At 44.7% G+C, this 15,367-nt stretch overlaps 1 protein-coding gene across 5 annotated transcripts in view; it reads left to right on the top strand.

The window, feature by feature from the left end:
• GSDME (gasdermin E) overlaps positions 1-11,922 on the top strand; it is a 35,235-nt gene extending 23,313 nt beyond the window's left edge. For all 5 annotated transcript variants that reach the window (XM_050938636.1, XM_050938633.1, XM_050938634.1 and 2 more), the window contains 5 exons: positions 4,036-4,224; positions 6,144-6,271; positions 6,481-6,673; positions 8,780-8,853; positions 10,303-11,922. In XM_050938636.1, coding sequence (XP_050794593.1) covers positions 4,036-4,224; positions 6,144-6,271; positions 6,481-6,673; positions 8,780-8,853; positions 10,303-10,533 — 815 coding nt within the window. In that variant the 3' untranslated portion in view covers positions 10,534-11,922. The remainder of the gene's footprint in view (positions 1-4,035; positions 4,225-6,143; positions 6,272-6,480; positions 6,674-8,779; positions 8,854-10,302) is intronic.
• The last annotated feature ends 3,445 nt before the right edge of the window (positions 11,923-15,367 follow it).

Below are 15,367 nucleotides of genomic sequence, written 5' to 3'. Positions count from 1 at the left end.
ACGATCATCCATCCCTTCCCTTCCTTTCGGTAGGCAGGGAAACCAGTGGGACTAATTGCAGAGTAAGGTACTCTTCAGCAAGAGTAAGAATGGAATTAATGTCTGGTTAGGACTAGAAGAATTACCATACTGGGTAAGACCAGAGGTCAATCTAGTCCAGTGTCTTCCCTCCGATAGTGGCCAGTTCTAGCTGCTTCGAAGGAAGATGGAAGGATCCCCATAATGGATAATTATGGAATAACCTGCACATGAGTTTTGTTTGTTCTCATTTCTGTCAGTGGTTGGCTTATGCCATAAGGCATGAGAGAGTCTGTGTCTCTCTCTCTCACTAACATGACCACGGAGGTCTTAGCTATAAAAATGTCTAATCCTTTTCTGAATCCTGCTGAGCCTTTTACCACAGTGATTTTTTTGTGTGTGTGTGCCTGTGTGTTCCATGGGTTAATTATGCACTGAATGTAAAAACACTCTCTTTTTAAAGGGTTTAATTTTTTTTCTTTTGCCTTTTGATTTCATTATGTCCCCTGTTCTTGTGTTACGAGAGAGGATAAGTAGTAGCACCTGGCTGATTTTTCTTTGTACCATTCATTGTTTGACATGTCTCCCCTTAATCATCATAATCTCTCTGCTTCTCATCATTTTCATTGCCCATCTCTGGATCTCTTTTGTTCTACCACCATGTTTGAGATAAGGTGACAAGAACTGATCACTGTGTTCTAGGAGAGGGTGCACCATTGATCTTGTATAATGGCATTATGATATTTTGACTTTCCAATCCTCCCTGCCCTTACCCCACCTCCATAAAGGGTCATGCAAACTTAATGTGCTATAAAAATAATGAACAATAGTAACAATACAAACTTTCATGGCCTTGCGTTTTGCTTTTGAATCCAGATCTGTTATGAGTTTTGACAGTTGTGACTGCCTCACTTATTTTCACATGATGCTGTGTATGTATTTCAGTCACCGGCGTCATTCTTCTGTAAAGGGCAGTTAGTGTGTGGTGTTAGCTTCTCCCTTCAGGGTATGTCTACATCTACAATTTTGCAGTGCTGGTTGTTACAGCTGTATTAGTACAGCTGTATAGGGCCAGCGCTGCAGAGTGGCCACACTTACAGCAACCAGCGCTGCAAGTGGTGTTAGATGTGGCCACACTGCAGCGCTGTTGGGCGGCTTCAAGGGGGGTTCGGGGAACGCGAGAGCAAACCGGGAAAGGAGACCAGCTTCACCGCGGTTTGCTCTCGCGTTCCCCGAACCCCCCTGCAAACCGCAGGGAAGGAGACCTGCTTGCTCGGGGGTTCGGGGAACGAGAGAGCAAACCGGGGAAGGAGACCAGCTTCGCCGCGGTTTGCTCTCGCGTTCCCCGAACCACCCTGCAAACCGTAGGGAAGGAGACCTGCTTGTTCGGGGAACGCGAGAGCAAACCGGGGAAGGAGACCAGCTTCGCCGCGGTTTGCTCTCGCGTTCCCCGAACCACCCTGCAAACCGCAGGGAAGGAGACCTGCTTGTTCAGGGAACGCGAGAGCAAACCGCGGCGAAGCTGGTCTCCTTTCGCGGTTTGCTCTCGCGTTCCCCGAACCACCCTGCAAACCGCAGAGAAGGAGACCTGCTTGCTCGGGGGTTCGGAGAACGCGAGAGCAAACCGCGGCGAAGCTGGTCTCCTTTCGCGGTTTGCTCTCGCGTTCCGCGAACCACCCTGCAAACCGCAGGGAAGGAGACCTGCTTGCTCGGGTTCGGGGAACGCGAGAGCAAACCGGGGAAGGAGACCAGCTTCGCCGCGGTTTGCTCTCGCGTTCCCCGAACCACCCTGCAAACCGCAGGGAAGGAGACCTGCTTGCTCGGGGTTCGGGGAACGCGAGAGCAAACTGGGGAAGGAGACCAGCTTGATTACCAGAGGCTTCCTCAGGTATGCTGGGATACCTGCTTATTCCACGGAGGTCAAGAAAAGCGCTGGTAAGTGTCTACACTTGATTACCAGCGCAGCGCTGGATCCTCTACACCCGAGACAAAACGGGAGTACGGCCAGCGCTGCAAACAGGGAGTTGCAGCACTGGTGGTGCCCTGCAGATGTGTACACCTCCTAAGTTGCAGCGCTGTAACCCCCTCACCAGCGCTGCAACTTTGTGATGTAGACAAGCCCTCAGTTGTGCATATGTATATCTGATTAACACAGGAGTTCTCCAGCTAGGGGTCAGGACCCCTCAGGGGGTCATGAGGTCATTACATGGAGGGTCACGAGCTGTCAACCTTCACCCCAAACTCCGCTTGCTTCCAACATTTATAATGGTGCTTAAATATATTAAACAATGTGTTTTAATTATTAGGGGGGTTGCACTCAGAGGCTTGCTATGTGAAAGGGGTCACCAGTAAAAAAAAGTTTGAGACCCACTGCATTAACAGTAATGGAAGTAACATAAGCACATTGAGACAAGACTATACTCCTTAGTCAGTAATGTCTTGGTTGCTGCCCTTGCTGAGAGACTTTTATTTGTGTTAATCTCTTTCTGTTCCTCTATAAGTTGCTTTCACCTTTAAGTTGTTTTACAGGTGACAGCAGCTTTCTGAAAGGTTGTTTTTTCCTCTTTCTGTAGCAGAGATTTCTTTCCACCCTCGCCCTTTGAAATACCTGTTTACTTTTGGACTTTCCTCTCTCTTTGTCACATACTACTTTAAAACTGACTTCCTATTTTTTTTTAATTTTTTTTTTTAGTCTGCCCATTTAGTTTGCTACAAAATGCCATGGATAATGTATGGTTCAATATCTTTTGGGGCCATTAAATTTTGTAATAACATACAGGGTCTTGGATTATTTCACATATATTATTCTTTTGGGCATGGCATAGTAGCCTGAGTATAGGTCTGGAAGTTACAAACTTGTACATTCTAATCCTGGCTCTGATAATGGCTCCCTTTTGTGTCTTTAATCTCTGCTTTGGTTTCCCCATCTTTAAAATGAAACTTGTGTAACTCTCAGGATAGTTACTGTTTGAAGAACTGTAAAGCTGAACATTGTTGGGTAGACTGTACTCTGTTACTAGCAAGTGTCTTCTGTTTAAGTCAGATTGTGCCCTCTGAATTGAGTGGAGAAGGGATCCTCAGCACACGTCTCCTTTCCTTCGCAGAAGGGTGGATCAGTGCCTTCTGTGGCACTGCTCCTGCCTCCTTTCCTGTATCAAACATAGAAATCTGGCTGGGGGCAGGGAGGTGGCAGCCCCACATTGGGTGGGGTAGAGGATGCACATCAGCCCATTGTGAACTCACAGAGACTAGACTGGAACGTAATGCAGCTTGAAGCTATATTTCCTTTCCCATGGAGTCTCCTCCACAGTGAGTGTCTCCCTTGAAGAGTCGTCCTGGAAGCATCCATGGCCGGAGGAAGACCCTAGTGATGCAACTCTGTGGGAGTCAGGCTGCTACTGAGCTGACATGGACCTGGCCTCCCACTGATCTGTGGGGCTTAGGGATGGACCTCCAGCCTTCCCAAAGCAGTGCGGCACACTGATAGAAGGACCAGGGCAAGGCTCTGAGGGATGCTTATGGAGTTTCTGATCTGTAGCTCTTTCACGAGGGTTTCCTGCAAGAAAGGGTGATCTGAGCCACTGTGTATAACATCTAGTAGTTTTATAGATAATGTGAGAAATATATAGCTCCTTCCTTCATATACAGTATGCAGGTTTTCATTGTCCACAAGGAGCATTGCTGTGCTAATTTACCAGGTTGCTGCTTTTCTTGGTATTTGCTGAACGGATTATTAAATATGTCCACAAAATCTTGTCTCAGGTTCTGTAGTTAGTACGTGTTTCCATTTACATCAAGGCAGATCTGTGCACAGCACTGTTCTAAACACGCACCAACATATAATGTATAGTAGTTCATGTAGACAGTGACTGACTTTTTTTTTTCCATACAAGAAATGGGATACATAGCCTTCCTGAATGCACGTTTCTAACGCCTACATTGAAAGTACAATCATTAATATTTGCTTCTGTACACTCATGTGGTTTTATTTATTTATTCGCTTGTTTCTAATTACAGAATTCTGCCTGCTAGATGAGCAAGAAGGAGGTTTTGAAAGAGAAAACACAGAAGGCTCATCTTACCCATATTCTTTACCGATTAGAGACTCTTCCTTTCTATATCAGCCAGACGCTGTGGATAGTGACAGGCACTCTGGAGATAGAAACATCATTCCCAGCGATGTTTCCTTAAGTGTACTGAAACAAGGTATTACCAGAAACACTTTATTTGATTACACTTAAGAGTCTTAAGCAAGATAACAGAAGGAGATATTCTTGCAAAATAGTACATAGAAATTATGTCCTGTTTTAATAGCCACTTAGCAATAACTCCATGGTGATCACTTAAAAAAACATGAAGATATTGTACTTCTGGAATGTATGAAGGGAATCGGAATAAGTTGTATATCTCCTAGGAACATGTTTGTTACCGTTTGTCATAAATATAACCTGATACAAGTTTGGTTTTGCATCAGTTTTGTTATATCGTTGCTAAACTGCACAAGATTAGTAATTTATGTTGGCACTGAAAAATGCTCATTGAGAATGTTTTCACATCATGTGTCAAATATTCTCTTAGTAAAGCTTCTCGGGTGAAGGTTGTTTGACATGTCCAGAAATACAAAGCTGTTTTGTTTTTTTTTTCTTCCTGAACCTGAGTTCTGAGAAACCTGGAAAAAATCAGAGTTGGACTAAATTCAGATGCAAGCTAAATGGCAGTGTGAATTGCATGTTGATACATGATTTAAGTGATTAGGGAGTGGAAGGATATGGCTGTACCAAGAAAAACAACAAACAGGAAGGAGTAAGAAGGTGTAAAACAAAGGAGGCCCCATCCCTCTTTTATATTTTCTCCTGTAGTCCTGCCTTTACACCCACTTCCACATACCAAGGTGTGATTTACCAGTTATGTCACCTCTGAATTTGGCCCTGAGTTCACAGTTAAGTCAGTAAATTATGGCCAAAATAACCATTTTATTGTACTAGAATAAATCCTATTCTTCTCTAGTGTAGACTTGCTTAAGAGAAATTTATCTCTTTGTAGGGATAACATTTTTGTGTGAAGGACTGTGTTGCACTGTTCTTTATTACCCTCTGTGCCTGTTAAAGAATTGTCATTCTGTTTCTTTATTTGATTAGCCTATTCACTGAAATGCTTATAAAAACTTCTTTATATTGGAATAATTTGGGGCAGGTGTTTGACCTGTCCCGCTTTTCCTCCCATCATGATGTTCTATTATTTGTATAGTTATTTGGTTGAACCATATGTAGAGACACTACCTATAGTAAAATTGTTTTTCAATATCTTATAATTATTGATGTGAAATAGGCATCTTTAAAGATCATTTGTTTGTTGACAAATGTTACATGTAGTGGTATGGCTTTAAAAGTAACATCAGGCATCCTCAGGGATAAAAAAAAAAAAAAAAAAACCCCAAGCCCTAAAGTTCTGTTGACTGGAACTCACAGCTGGAATGATGATTTGCTACTCATAAAACATCTTGGCTTAATGCCACGTTTGCATTGCAGGGAAAGGAATCTAATAAACTAGCTGAGTTTCTAAACTACATACTGGAATAGATTAAATATTATGTAAAACATAGAGATCCTCTTGAAGCTAACTAAACTTTTCTCCTTTGACCAAAAAAAAAAAAGTGTATAAAGCCTGTGATGAAATATGAGGACAGTAAGAAATAGTGTTACTGTCTGAGATTTTAATTTGAAGTATGAACAACACCATCAGCCTTAGTTATTTATGATATTTTACTATAACATGAAACAGTTGCAGAATAAAATATTCTGGTTGAGAAGTGAGACTACCTAGTTCTAAAAATGAACATCCTATTGGGAATCATTAACAGCTTTCATGTGAAAAACAGTATAAAATATTGAAATCTTAAAATTGAATATTGATTCCTAATAACAGTATTTTATTTTATTCTCTCAGTTTGCACTGACACTTCATTAATTTGCAAAGGTCATTAGGACAGATTTGGTTACAGATGTGTTTTACTAACATTTCATTATGAATTCTAGAGATTAGTGGTTAATTACAGATTTTAAGTTGCATATACTGGCACTTGTAAGAATCATGAGTTTTTAACATTGTGTTTCTGTCTTGGAAAGATCTGTTGCTGTTAAAGATGCAGTTCCAACCCTTTGTGAAGCTTCCAGAAGACAAGCAAGGAGCTTTAAATAAAATATTTTATGAGCTCTTGCATCATGAAGAAATGGTGACTGCACTGGAGGAGATGGTAAGAGGATGGAACCTTTTTTTTTTTTTTTTTCCTTCTAAAAATAATGTTAAAAATAGAGCTAACATGTCCCTCTATTCAAACACTTCTTTTGTAAGTATTTTTTTAACAAGTTTTTTCGTTGACTTCAGTGGGAGGAAGATCAGGGCTTGTTTCTCTGTCTAGTTTAAAATGTGAGAACCTAATGTTGTATCTTTTCCTCTTTCCAGTTAGATAGTATTTTCACAGGAGAGGAACCAGATTTTACAGACCTGAAGGAGTTGAAACCTCTACAGCAGCAAAACCTAACTGACTTCTTGCAGCTGGTCGGGTACAGTTTACAGAATGAGCTGTTGCAGAAAGACCAACTTCATTATAAGGGACTCTTCTCAGCTGCTCACATCCTGATCAGTGCAGTGGCAGGTACAATGGAGATAGTTGCAGCTTTCCCACTTAAAAACTCCTCTTTTGTGTACAGCCGGAATTTTTATTTTGTAGGTAAATTGTAACAGCTGGGTAGCTTCAGTACATATATTGATTTTGGTTTCAGTTTTATGGGACTAGGGTGGATAGAGAAGAAAGCACTTTATGATTCAGGCTAAGAATTAAATTCAAACACCCTTCAATGAATATTTTTACAAGTAAAATTTAACATTCCCTAGAAATCATTTGATTTGAGTTTTCATTGAAGCCAAAGCTTTTCACTCAGTTTTGTAAATGAATTACTGTTCTCACTGTGCGTCAGAATCCTTCATATCTAGTGTCTCAGGGTTGCATTGTTGGTGCTGGCTTCCTTGTATTTGCTGAATATGTGGCTTATGTTAAAGTAAAAACCATATTTAGCAAAAATACTTAAACATGTAGATCTGTAATTAGAGGGTTATTTTGCTGCCACAGAAAAAGGAAATTACTCATAAATGTAAATAAATGCCACTCTCACAATGAAATTGGCAGTACAGTATTAATTAAAGCCACCTGCAAATCCAACTTTTTCTCATAAAAATCTTTGTTCCATTAAGACAGGTGTTGAGAGGCAGTGAAGTGTGATATTGGGTAAATATGTAGCACTGTACAGTGGAAGGTCAGTTTCCATGCAACTGTACATGGTGCCAGTTTATGAAAGATGAGAGAGACATTGAAAGCATGAGCTAGTTGCAGAGAGTCAAAAGAAATTGAACAAAACAGACCCACCGATACTTGTCAGATTCTATTAAAAGTAATGTACAGTTACTGAAATGTAACCTGGCTCTGGACATAATATCTAGATCTGACATTTCATGTGTACCTGAGGCAGTATCAGTAACCAGAAAGCTGTTTTGTAGCTGTTTTCCATTGGGGAATTATAATTATGTGGAATGTACACGCTGTGTCTCATATTAATATTGGGGCAGGGACCCTGTCTTCCTTTAGGCCCAAATCCTCTGTCCAGCACCCAGACCTAATACCATGCCTGGCACTAGGATAGGCAGGAGAGAAATTCTCTCAGCCAGGCTGGAAAGCTGCCTTTAGCACCCAAAGGCTTACATAGCCCTCCTGGCTCCACCCCTCTGCCAACCTACTTGCACTGCCCAGTACGCTGCTGCTCTGGAAGTTCACACAGAACAGGACTCTGCAACACATGGAGAATGTACACAGTGCAGGTCCTAGCGTCCATTTCCCCACACATAGTCTCAGAGGTGGTAAGGCCAGAAGGGACCATTATGATCATCTAGTCTGACCCCCTGTACGTTCCAGGCCATAGAACCTTGCCCACCCACTCCTGTAATAGACCCCTAACCTCTGGCTGAGTTACTGAACTCCTCAAACCATGAGTACAAGACCTCAAGTTACAGAGAACCCATTTGCACTAGTTTAGACCTGCAAGTGACCCGTGACCCATGCTGCAGAGGAAGTTGGAAAACTCCCCTAGAATCTCTGCCAATCAGATGTGGGGGAAAATTCCTTCCCGACCTCAAATATGGCCGTCAGTTAGACCCTGCGCATGTGGGCAAGACCCACCAGCCAGATACCTGGGAAAGAATTTTCTGTAGTAACTCAGAGCCCTCCCCATCTAGTGGCCAGTCACTGGCTGTTGGAGCTATTTGCTGCTAGCAGTCACAGATCAGCTACATGCTGTTGTAGACAATGTCATCACACCATCCCTTCTATAAACGTATCAAGCTCAGTCTTGAAGCCAGTTAGGTTGTTTTGCTCCCCTTGGAAGGCTGCTTCTGCTGCCTCAAGAGCCTTTACATGCTCAAGGAAGGGACTAGATTTGCCTCTTATGGATGTGTGGCACAGAGCACGCTGGCAGGGCTCAGTAAAACACGTAATTGCCTTCAGTGGTGGGTTTGTGGTTAGTCTCCAGAGCTAATCAACGCAGCACTCAGGAGAAGCAGTGGGTCTGTCACTGCCCAGCAGTGGAATTTCGTAACTCTGTGTGTAGACTTAGTTTATTCATATACATTCCTACAGTCTCCTTTTTAGCAACCAGCCTGCTTCAGAGATCATTGAAACTAACTCTTCTCCTTTTTGTATCTCCTTCCACAGAATTGTCTGACTGCACACTGGCTCTGCTGCGTGCTTGCTGTGATATACAAATAATCCCTGCCTTGTGTTGTTTGGTAAGTAATCCAAAAGGGAGTGGACTACCTTGGTGTTCAGAGGTCAGTCTTAGTGACTGTGAGGAGTTTGTAGGCTCTGGCTGATTTAATCTGTCATTAAATAAAGGAGAGGTCAGAATATGCTACAAATTAAATCCATAGGCATTGATTAAGCCTAGTCACCATCTGGTCCAGTGTGTTAAAATGACTAACAATGCAGCTAGTTTAAACCAAAACTGGATTTCCTCCTTCTGACATCTTGTGGCATGTAGAAAACTACATCAAATGTGAAGCAAGAGAAAATAGGAACTCTGGTTTGAGTGTCAAAGGTTACAATTTTATTTTACTAAACATCTAATTAGACCACTTCATAAACCAAAAACCTGCAGTGGGCATCAGAGGCAGGTGAGGTAGGGATTGCATTGTGCAAACAGTAATATGTGGGCAGTGGTAAGTTTGAAGTGCAGAAGCTCTGAGCTGGCCTGTTACAATACTTTAAGTGAGAGGTTGTGAGGAGAGGGGTGGGAGATCCCAGTTGGGTTCAGTAACACAACCTTGGTAGGGAACTATAAGCAGGCTTGTGAAGAACAATCAGAGTGGAAAGTCAGTTGTGGGAAGAGCTGAACTTGCCGTTTGGATGCAGAATGACGGGAACTCTTTCACTGTGGGCAGGTGTTGGGCTGAGATCAGAGGCCTGCTGAGGCTGTAGAGTGCTCTTGGCCGTGCACCACTCTGTCCTGTTATACAACCATGCATGGTTGTAAGCCTGAGCTTCAGAACTTCTTTGGAAGTTCTTTGGCCAGCTGAAATTGTCACAACACCCTCTCAATTGCTGGTCCATGGGCTTACGTCAATAGTGGCCAGAAAAGATGATGTGGGTCTCACCCTATTGGAGCAATGGCATTCTCTGTAGGGCACTAGGGAAAATAGTAGCCCCCACAGTGAGGATCTGAGCAAGAGGCTTCACTCAGTTGCTTTTGAGTAAAAGGGTTGCAGTTAAATCATAATTTTCCTTTAACACCAAGCCCCTACTTCAAATGAGTGTTGGGGCAAAACGAGTGCCTCAACTGTCAGTGCCAGTCTGAGATACCTTGGGCCTGATTTTTAGATTTGCCAAGCACCAAAACTCCCAGAGAGGTCACCAGGAGCAGCAGGGTGTCAACTCCTTTGAAAGCCAGGCTCATGTTGTCTCAAATTTGAACACCAAAAATGGAGGCATCTAAAAATAGTGGATGCTTCTGAGAATCTGTCTGCATGAGCTTAAGTCTCCATTCAGGCTGAGTGTATCACATTGGTTAATCTTTACCCTACCTAAATGTACCTTTTTGGCAGCAAGACAAGATATTTTCTTGTTTTTAACAGAACCTGAGCCTCCTGAGTTTTACTGCAGAGAGCAAAGTTGTATGATGTCAGAAACTGTACTCTATGAAAATAGCTTTAACATCTCTTTCTGTCTCTCTATAAATACAGCCTAATGTCGCTTCAACTGATGGCACTTTGACACTGAGAGATCCTGCCCTGGCCCCTCTCACTGACACAGGAAGATTTCTTATAGTTCAAAGGCTGTTCGCCCTATCAAACATTAACCTCGAAATGATGGAGTCTTCAGTGAAAGCTGTAACCATGAAAGAACCTAGCTTTTCCCCATTCATTCTTTATATTGCATTGTATGGATTTTATGCCTTAGGTGGGACCATCTGAGGGGAATAAAGAAAAACCCAGAATAATAGTTGAAATACTGCACTAATAAATGCCAGTTTTTTCAGTGCTATAGAATCCTGCCAATTCACACTCGTATTCCTGGGAGACAACTGCAAATCACTGAATTTTGTAACCAAGTGGGTGAGTAAATGAACATGAAAAATACAAGGGCACTGCATCCCAGCATGTTCTTTGTTCGTTTAGGGCCTGGTCCTGCAGAACGCCCTCAAGTACTACTGAACTCAGCACCTTGCGGAATCAGGCGTTTATTTTGTCAATAGTAGTTTAGATTGATTTATGGCAATCTGCACAGTATAGCAAATACTCCATGTCTCTCATTTACTTTCCTAACACTAATCAAATTAGTGATTAGACCTCACTACAGCATCTTTGCTGATCACTTTTTGTGCCAGTTAGCAAGTTTCAGCAGCATGCTATGTTTAAATTGCACCCTAAACTCTCCCTTAAAAATGTAATGATTCCTTTTGATGTGTATGTATGTGCTTCAACCTGGTTCAGTCCAGACAAATACTTATTATACCCTTCTGACCTCTTCAGTGTGGTGGTTTTTTCAATAAAAGTAATTCTCAGTGCATTACTTTGCTATCTGTCCTCTTTAATCCTAATTGTTGTTTTTTTCCTCATTGTGTGAATGGAGATAAAATGTCCCTGTGCTCTAAAAATACAATGCAAATGATTGCAAATGTTGTTTTGGGAAGATTTGAGTTACGACTGAGGATCATGTTCTTATACTGCACACAGTGGATCGTAAAGTGAAAGGTAGCATTGTGGAAGTGTGCCTAGGCAGGATGAATGGTTCAGTAGTTAGGGTGCTAGCCTGGGATTAAGGAGATTGGAGTTCAGTTCCCTGCTCCCTTCCTATGTGTCTTTAAGTATGTCATTTAGGGCCAGATTATCAAAGATTGACACCCAGGGATTTACAAGACAAGATTTCAATGGCCATTAGGTGCCTAAACTGCTTTGGCGCTTTTGGAAATTCCATTAGGTGCCTATCTGCATCTTTGAGCACCTAAATACCTTTAAAAATCTGATCCCCGGGCTCTGTGCCTCCATTCCCCATCTGTAAAACAGAGAAAACACTTCCCCACCTCACAGGATGCTCTGAGGGTACATACATTAAGATTGTGAGCTGCTCAGCTTCTGTGGTGGCAAAGGCCGTGTAATTACCTTATTACAGACACACACTGTCTATCATTTACTGTAGTCATGTGTTTGATTTGTGAGTGGAGTGGCAGAAGTCCCTTTCTTTAATAATAATTAAGCCTACTTTGCTGCTTAACTGCCAATCACTACCTCTTTGAAAGCATTTTCATTGTAACTATGTAAGTTATCAACTGTTTGAATTAAACATTTGATGTGAAAACAGAAGCGTAATTTATAATTGTGTTTTATACATTATGGACGTAGTAAGTCTTTTGGGCAGTTAGAGTCCATGGCACGAGTTGCCGTTTGACTGAAATCCTTTTACATTATTTGGGAGAAGCTTGCGTACAGTATTTTGTTCAGGGATTTCAGTGACTGGGTTAGACTGATGGATTTTATGAGGGCTGTGTCCCCATTCTTCCCCAGATGCTACCACTCCCTTCCTTAGGCTTCAGAGCCTGGAGCTCCAGTCTGAGCCACGGATTCAACACTGTCTACGCAGCTACTTTTAGAGCACTAGTGCAAGCCTTGCTAACCCAAGTCTGTTGACCTGGCTGGGAAGCTTGCTTCTGCTGGCTCCAAAATGCTGTGTAGGCATACCCAGAGAGTAGAATGGCCACAGATCTGCTCCAGAATGGAAGGTGCTTTCTGTCCCCATCTATTGGTGAACAGAGGGAAATGTGGCTAAAGAGAGACTTGCATAAACTTTCTATCCAGAATTCTTCCATTGACACTTCAGGATCCACCATAGTAGTACACAAACTCAGAATTGCTTGGGTAATGGAACTGAAAGGAGAGTAGGAAATGGCTCTTATCTAGTAGCAAGGACTTTTTCTGTTTAAGGGTCCTATATGTTACTGGTTATCTGCCACTGTGGTCCTATGCCTTCAGGAGGACTCATCAAAGGAAGACAAAACGGGAGATAGCAGCAAAGTTGAATGAACACGTGTGAGAACTTCCCATGAGGCCATAAATAAAGCTCAAGTCAATATATCTAGGGTGGCATCTCAGGACAGGACCAGGCACCATTTCCCAAGGGGCTGGAGTCAGGCATGCCTGAGTTTATTTCAAGACTTTGGATGGCTGCTTCCGGGAGCTGTGCAAAGCAGCGGCAGGCAGGGAGCCTGCCTTAGCCCCACTTCACTGCTGATTGGACTTCAAATGGCCTAGTCAACTCTGCTGACTGGAGCCACTAGGGTCCCTGTCCAACCAGGAGTTCCTGTCGAAAACCAGAAGCCTAGCCAACCCTACCTGCTTCCCCTCACTTATCTCCAATTGCCCTCCCCTCCAAGGTCCCTTCTGCACTGCTTTGACTCCCTCCTCCCAAACCCCCCAGCAATGGTCTTTTAGATGTTTCCTCTTACCTACCCCTCAACTACCAGTGGTGTCACTTGAGGCCTCAAGCGGGGTGGGCAACCTTTGGCACATGGCTTGCCAGGGTAAGCATGCTATGGGGCCAGGCTCGTTTGTTTACCTGTCATATCCACAGGTTTGGCCAATCACAGCTCCCACTGGCCATGGTCCGCCATTCCAGGCCAATGGGGGCGGTGGGAAGCAGCGGCCAGCTGTCAGCCCACACCACTTCACACAGCCCCCAGTGGCCTGTAGCAGCGAATCGTGGCCACTGGATCTGTATTTGGCTGAACCTGCGGATGCAGCAGGTAAACAAACCGGCCTGGTGGGCGGCATGCTGAAGATTGCTGATCCCTGATAGTGCTTAGCTCCATGAGCTAGGGCCTCTACAACCTAGGAGCATGTGACAAATCAAGTGTGTGGAGGGAAGGTAAGGTGACCAGATGTCCCAATTTTATAGAGACAGTCCTGATTTTGAGGTCTCTCATATAAGCTCCTGTTACTCACCCACCCTTTCCTGATTTTTCATATTTCCTATCTGGTCACCCTGGGCAGGTGAGGCCTTATAGCTGGAGTCAGGTACGTGGGGTGTGGGATGGGAGGCCTATCACGTGATCGTGCACCACAAATGTGATCTGCTTCTCTTCACCACTTTGCTCCCTCCTTATTGGCAGGCAGGACTAGGCCCTTTGCTATGGCTCAAGGGATGGGATTAAGCCATCCTGGCCCCATTCTGCCTCGGGCACTACAGGAAGAGAGTGGTGCAGTTTGGGCTGCTGGCTGGGGCCTTCACAGGAAAAAAGGCCTGGCAGAGGAAACACCATTCCCTGGGCACAGTCATCTCCTCCCCGCAACCAGCACCCTCAGAGCCAGCTCTGCAGTAGCATCCCTTCCCCCTAGCAACAGAACCTCCTTCCCCCTACCCCTACGGCCCTCTTCACAGCCAGCACCTCCTGCCCCCATAGTACCCACACCCCATGAGCCAGCACCTCCCCTCATGACACATCGCTCCCAAGCCAACACCTACCTCCCCCATGGCACGCTCCACCCCAAAGCTAACACCTCTTCACCCCATGCCACTACCCCCCACCCCGAGGCAGCACCTGTCCCCTCCATCCCCCAGAGCTAGCAATTCCATCACCTATAGCACTGCTTCTGATGCAACTGTCCAGCACCACCAGGGGCAGCGGGTAAGCTGCTGGCTCAGAGAGGCTAGCCCCCAGCCACTCCCAGCTCTCCTTCCCCTGCCAGAGCCACAAGCACCCCATGGCTGCCAGCCCTGCCCCCCCTTTCCCCCTCAAGCACAAGGTGGGCAGCCCCAGCTCCCCCACTGTGGTCGAGCAGCATGGCCCCAGCCACCCCAAATCCCAGCCACATCTATCCTAGCCCCAGCACACTGCCATGAAGACAAGCAATCAGCCTGCCTGGGTTGGGGCCAAGGGGGAAGGGCAAGGGCAAGCAGTGAGGGGGGTGGGTCTTCCAGACAGAACGTGGGCAGGGCCATGTTGGGCTGTTGGGGAAAGCACAGCCTCTCCTGGCCTACTATATATGCCACTCACTGGTACCTCCTGCCCTGACAGGCAGCATGTGGACAGACCCAGAGAGGCAGCACTACCCCTGCCAGCCAGCAGCTGCCCAAGCACCTCTGCCATGGGGTGTAGGAGGAGCCCAGCCAGCTAGGCACCATATGGCCTCAGAGGTGGCAGCAACACTAGTAGCTGGGGGATCAACTTTTACTGAATGAGTTGACGGAGGAAGCACCTCTCTCCAGATGCTTGTGATGCCTGCCAACTACCATGCACACCTCGCCCCCTACCCTGCAGTGCTCCCTCCTGGCTGCTCTGCACCAGTCACCATCCTGACCATGTGGTGCCCAACCCTCATATGTACTTTCCTCCCTAAACTCAGTCCAGCTGCCATGGTTCCTGCTTCTCTCCCCTAGGGCTGGGAATGTTAGGCACATTCTCTTCCTGCCCAGCTTGAAGTGATCAATGGTTGTCTCGCTCTCACACACACACACAACCTATCTCTCTCTTCTTCAGGGCACCACCCAGGAGGGTCAATGGCCTATCTTCCTGTTGTGGAAAAGACCACCACCCATTCGATTTTGGTCAGACAGGTCAAGGCACCTTTATTGATAAAACAAGAGTACAAGTATGCACACAGGGAGAACAGAAATCCCATGCAAGGGATAAACTGCTCTGCCCTTTACAAATTTTACCAAGCTTATAAAGGCTAAAACCACAAAATGTCATATTGATTACACAAGTTATTTGCTTATTTTGGTAGTTAATATTGCAGATCAGCAGGTTATTTA

The sequence above is a fragment of the Gopherus flavomarginatus genome, chromosome 2 (genome assembly GCF_025201925.1).
Source record: "Gopherus flavomarginatus isolate rGopFla2 chromosome 2, rGopFla2.mat.asm, whole genome shotgun sequence".
Lineage (NCBI taxonomy): Eukaryota > Metazoa > Chordata > Testudines > Testudinidae > Gopherus > Gopherus flavomarginatus.
Note: the sequence above shows the minus strand (reverse complement) of the source record. Positions and strands in the feature narration are given on the sequence as shown.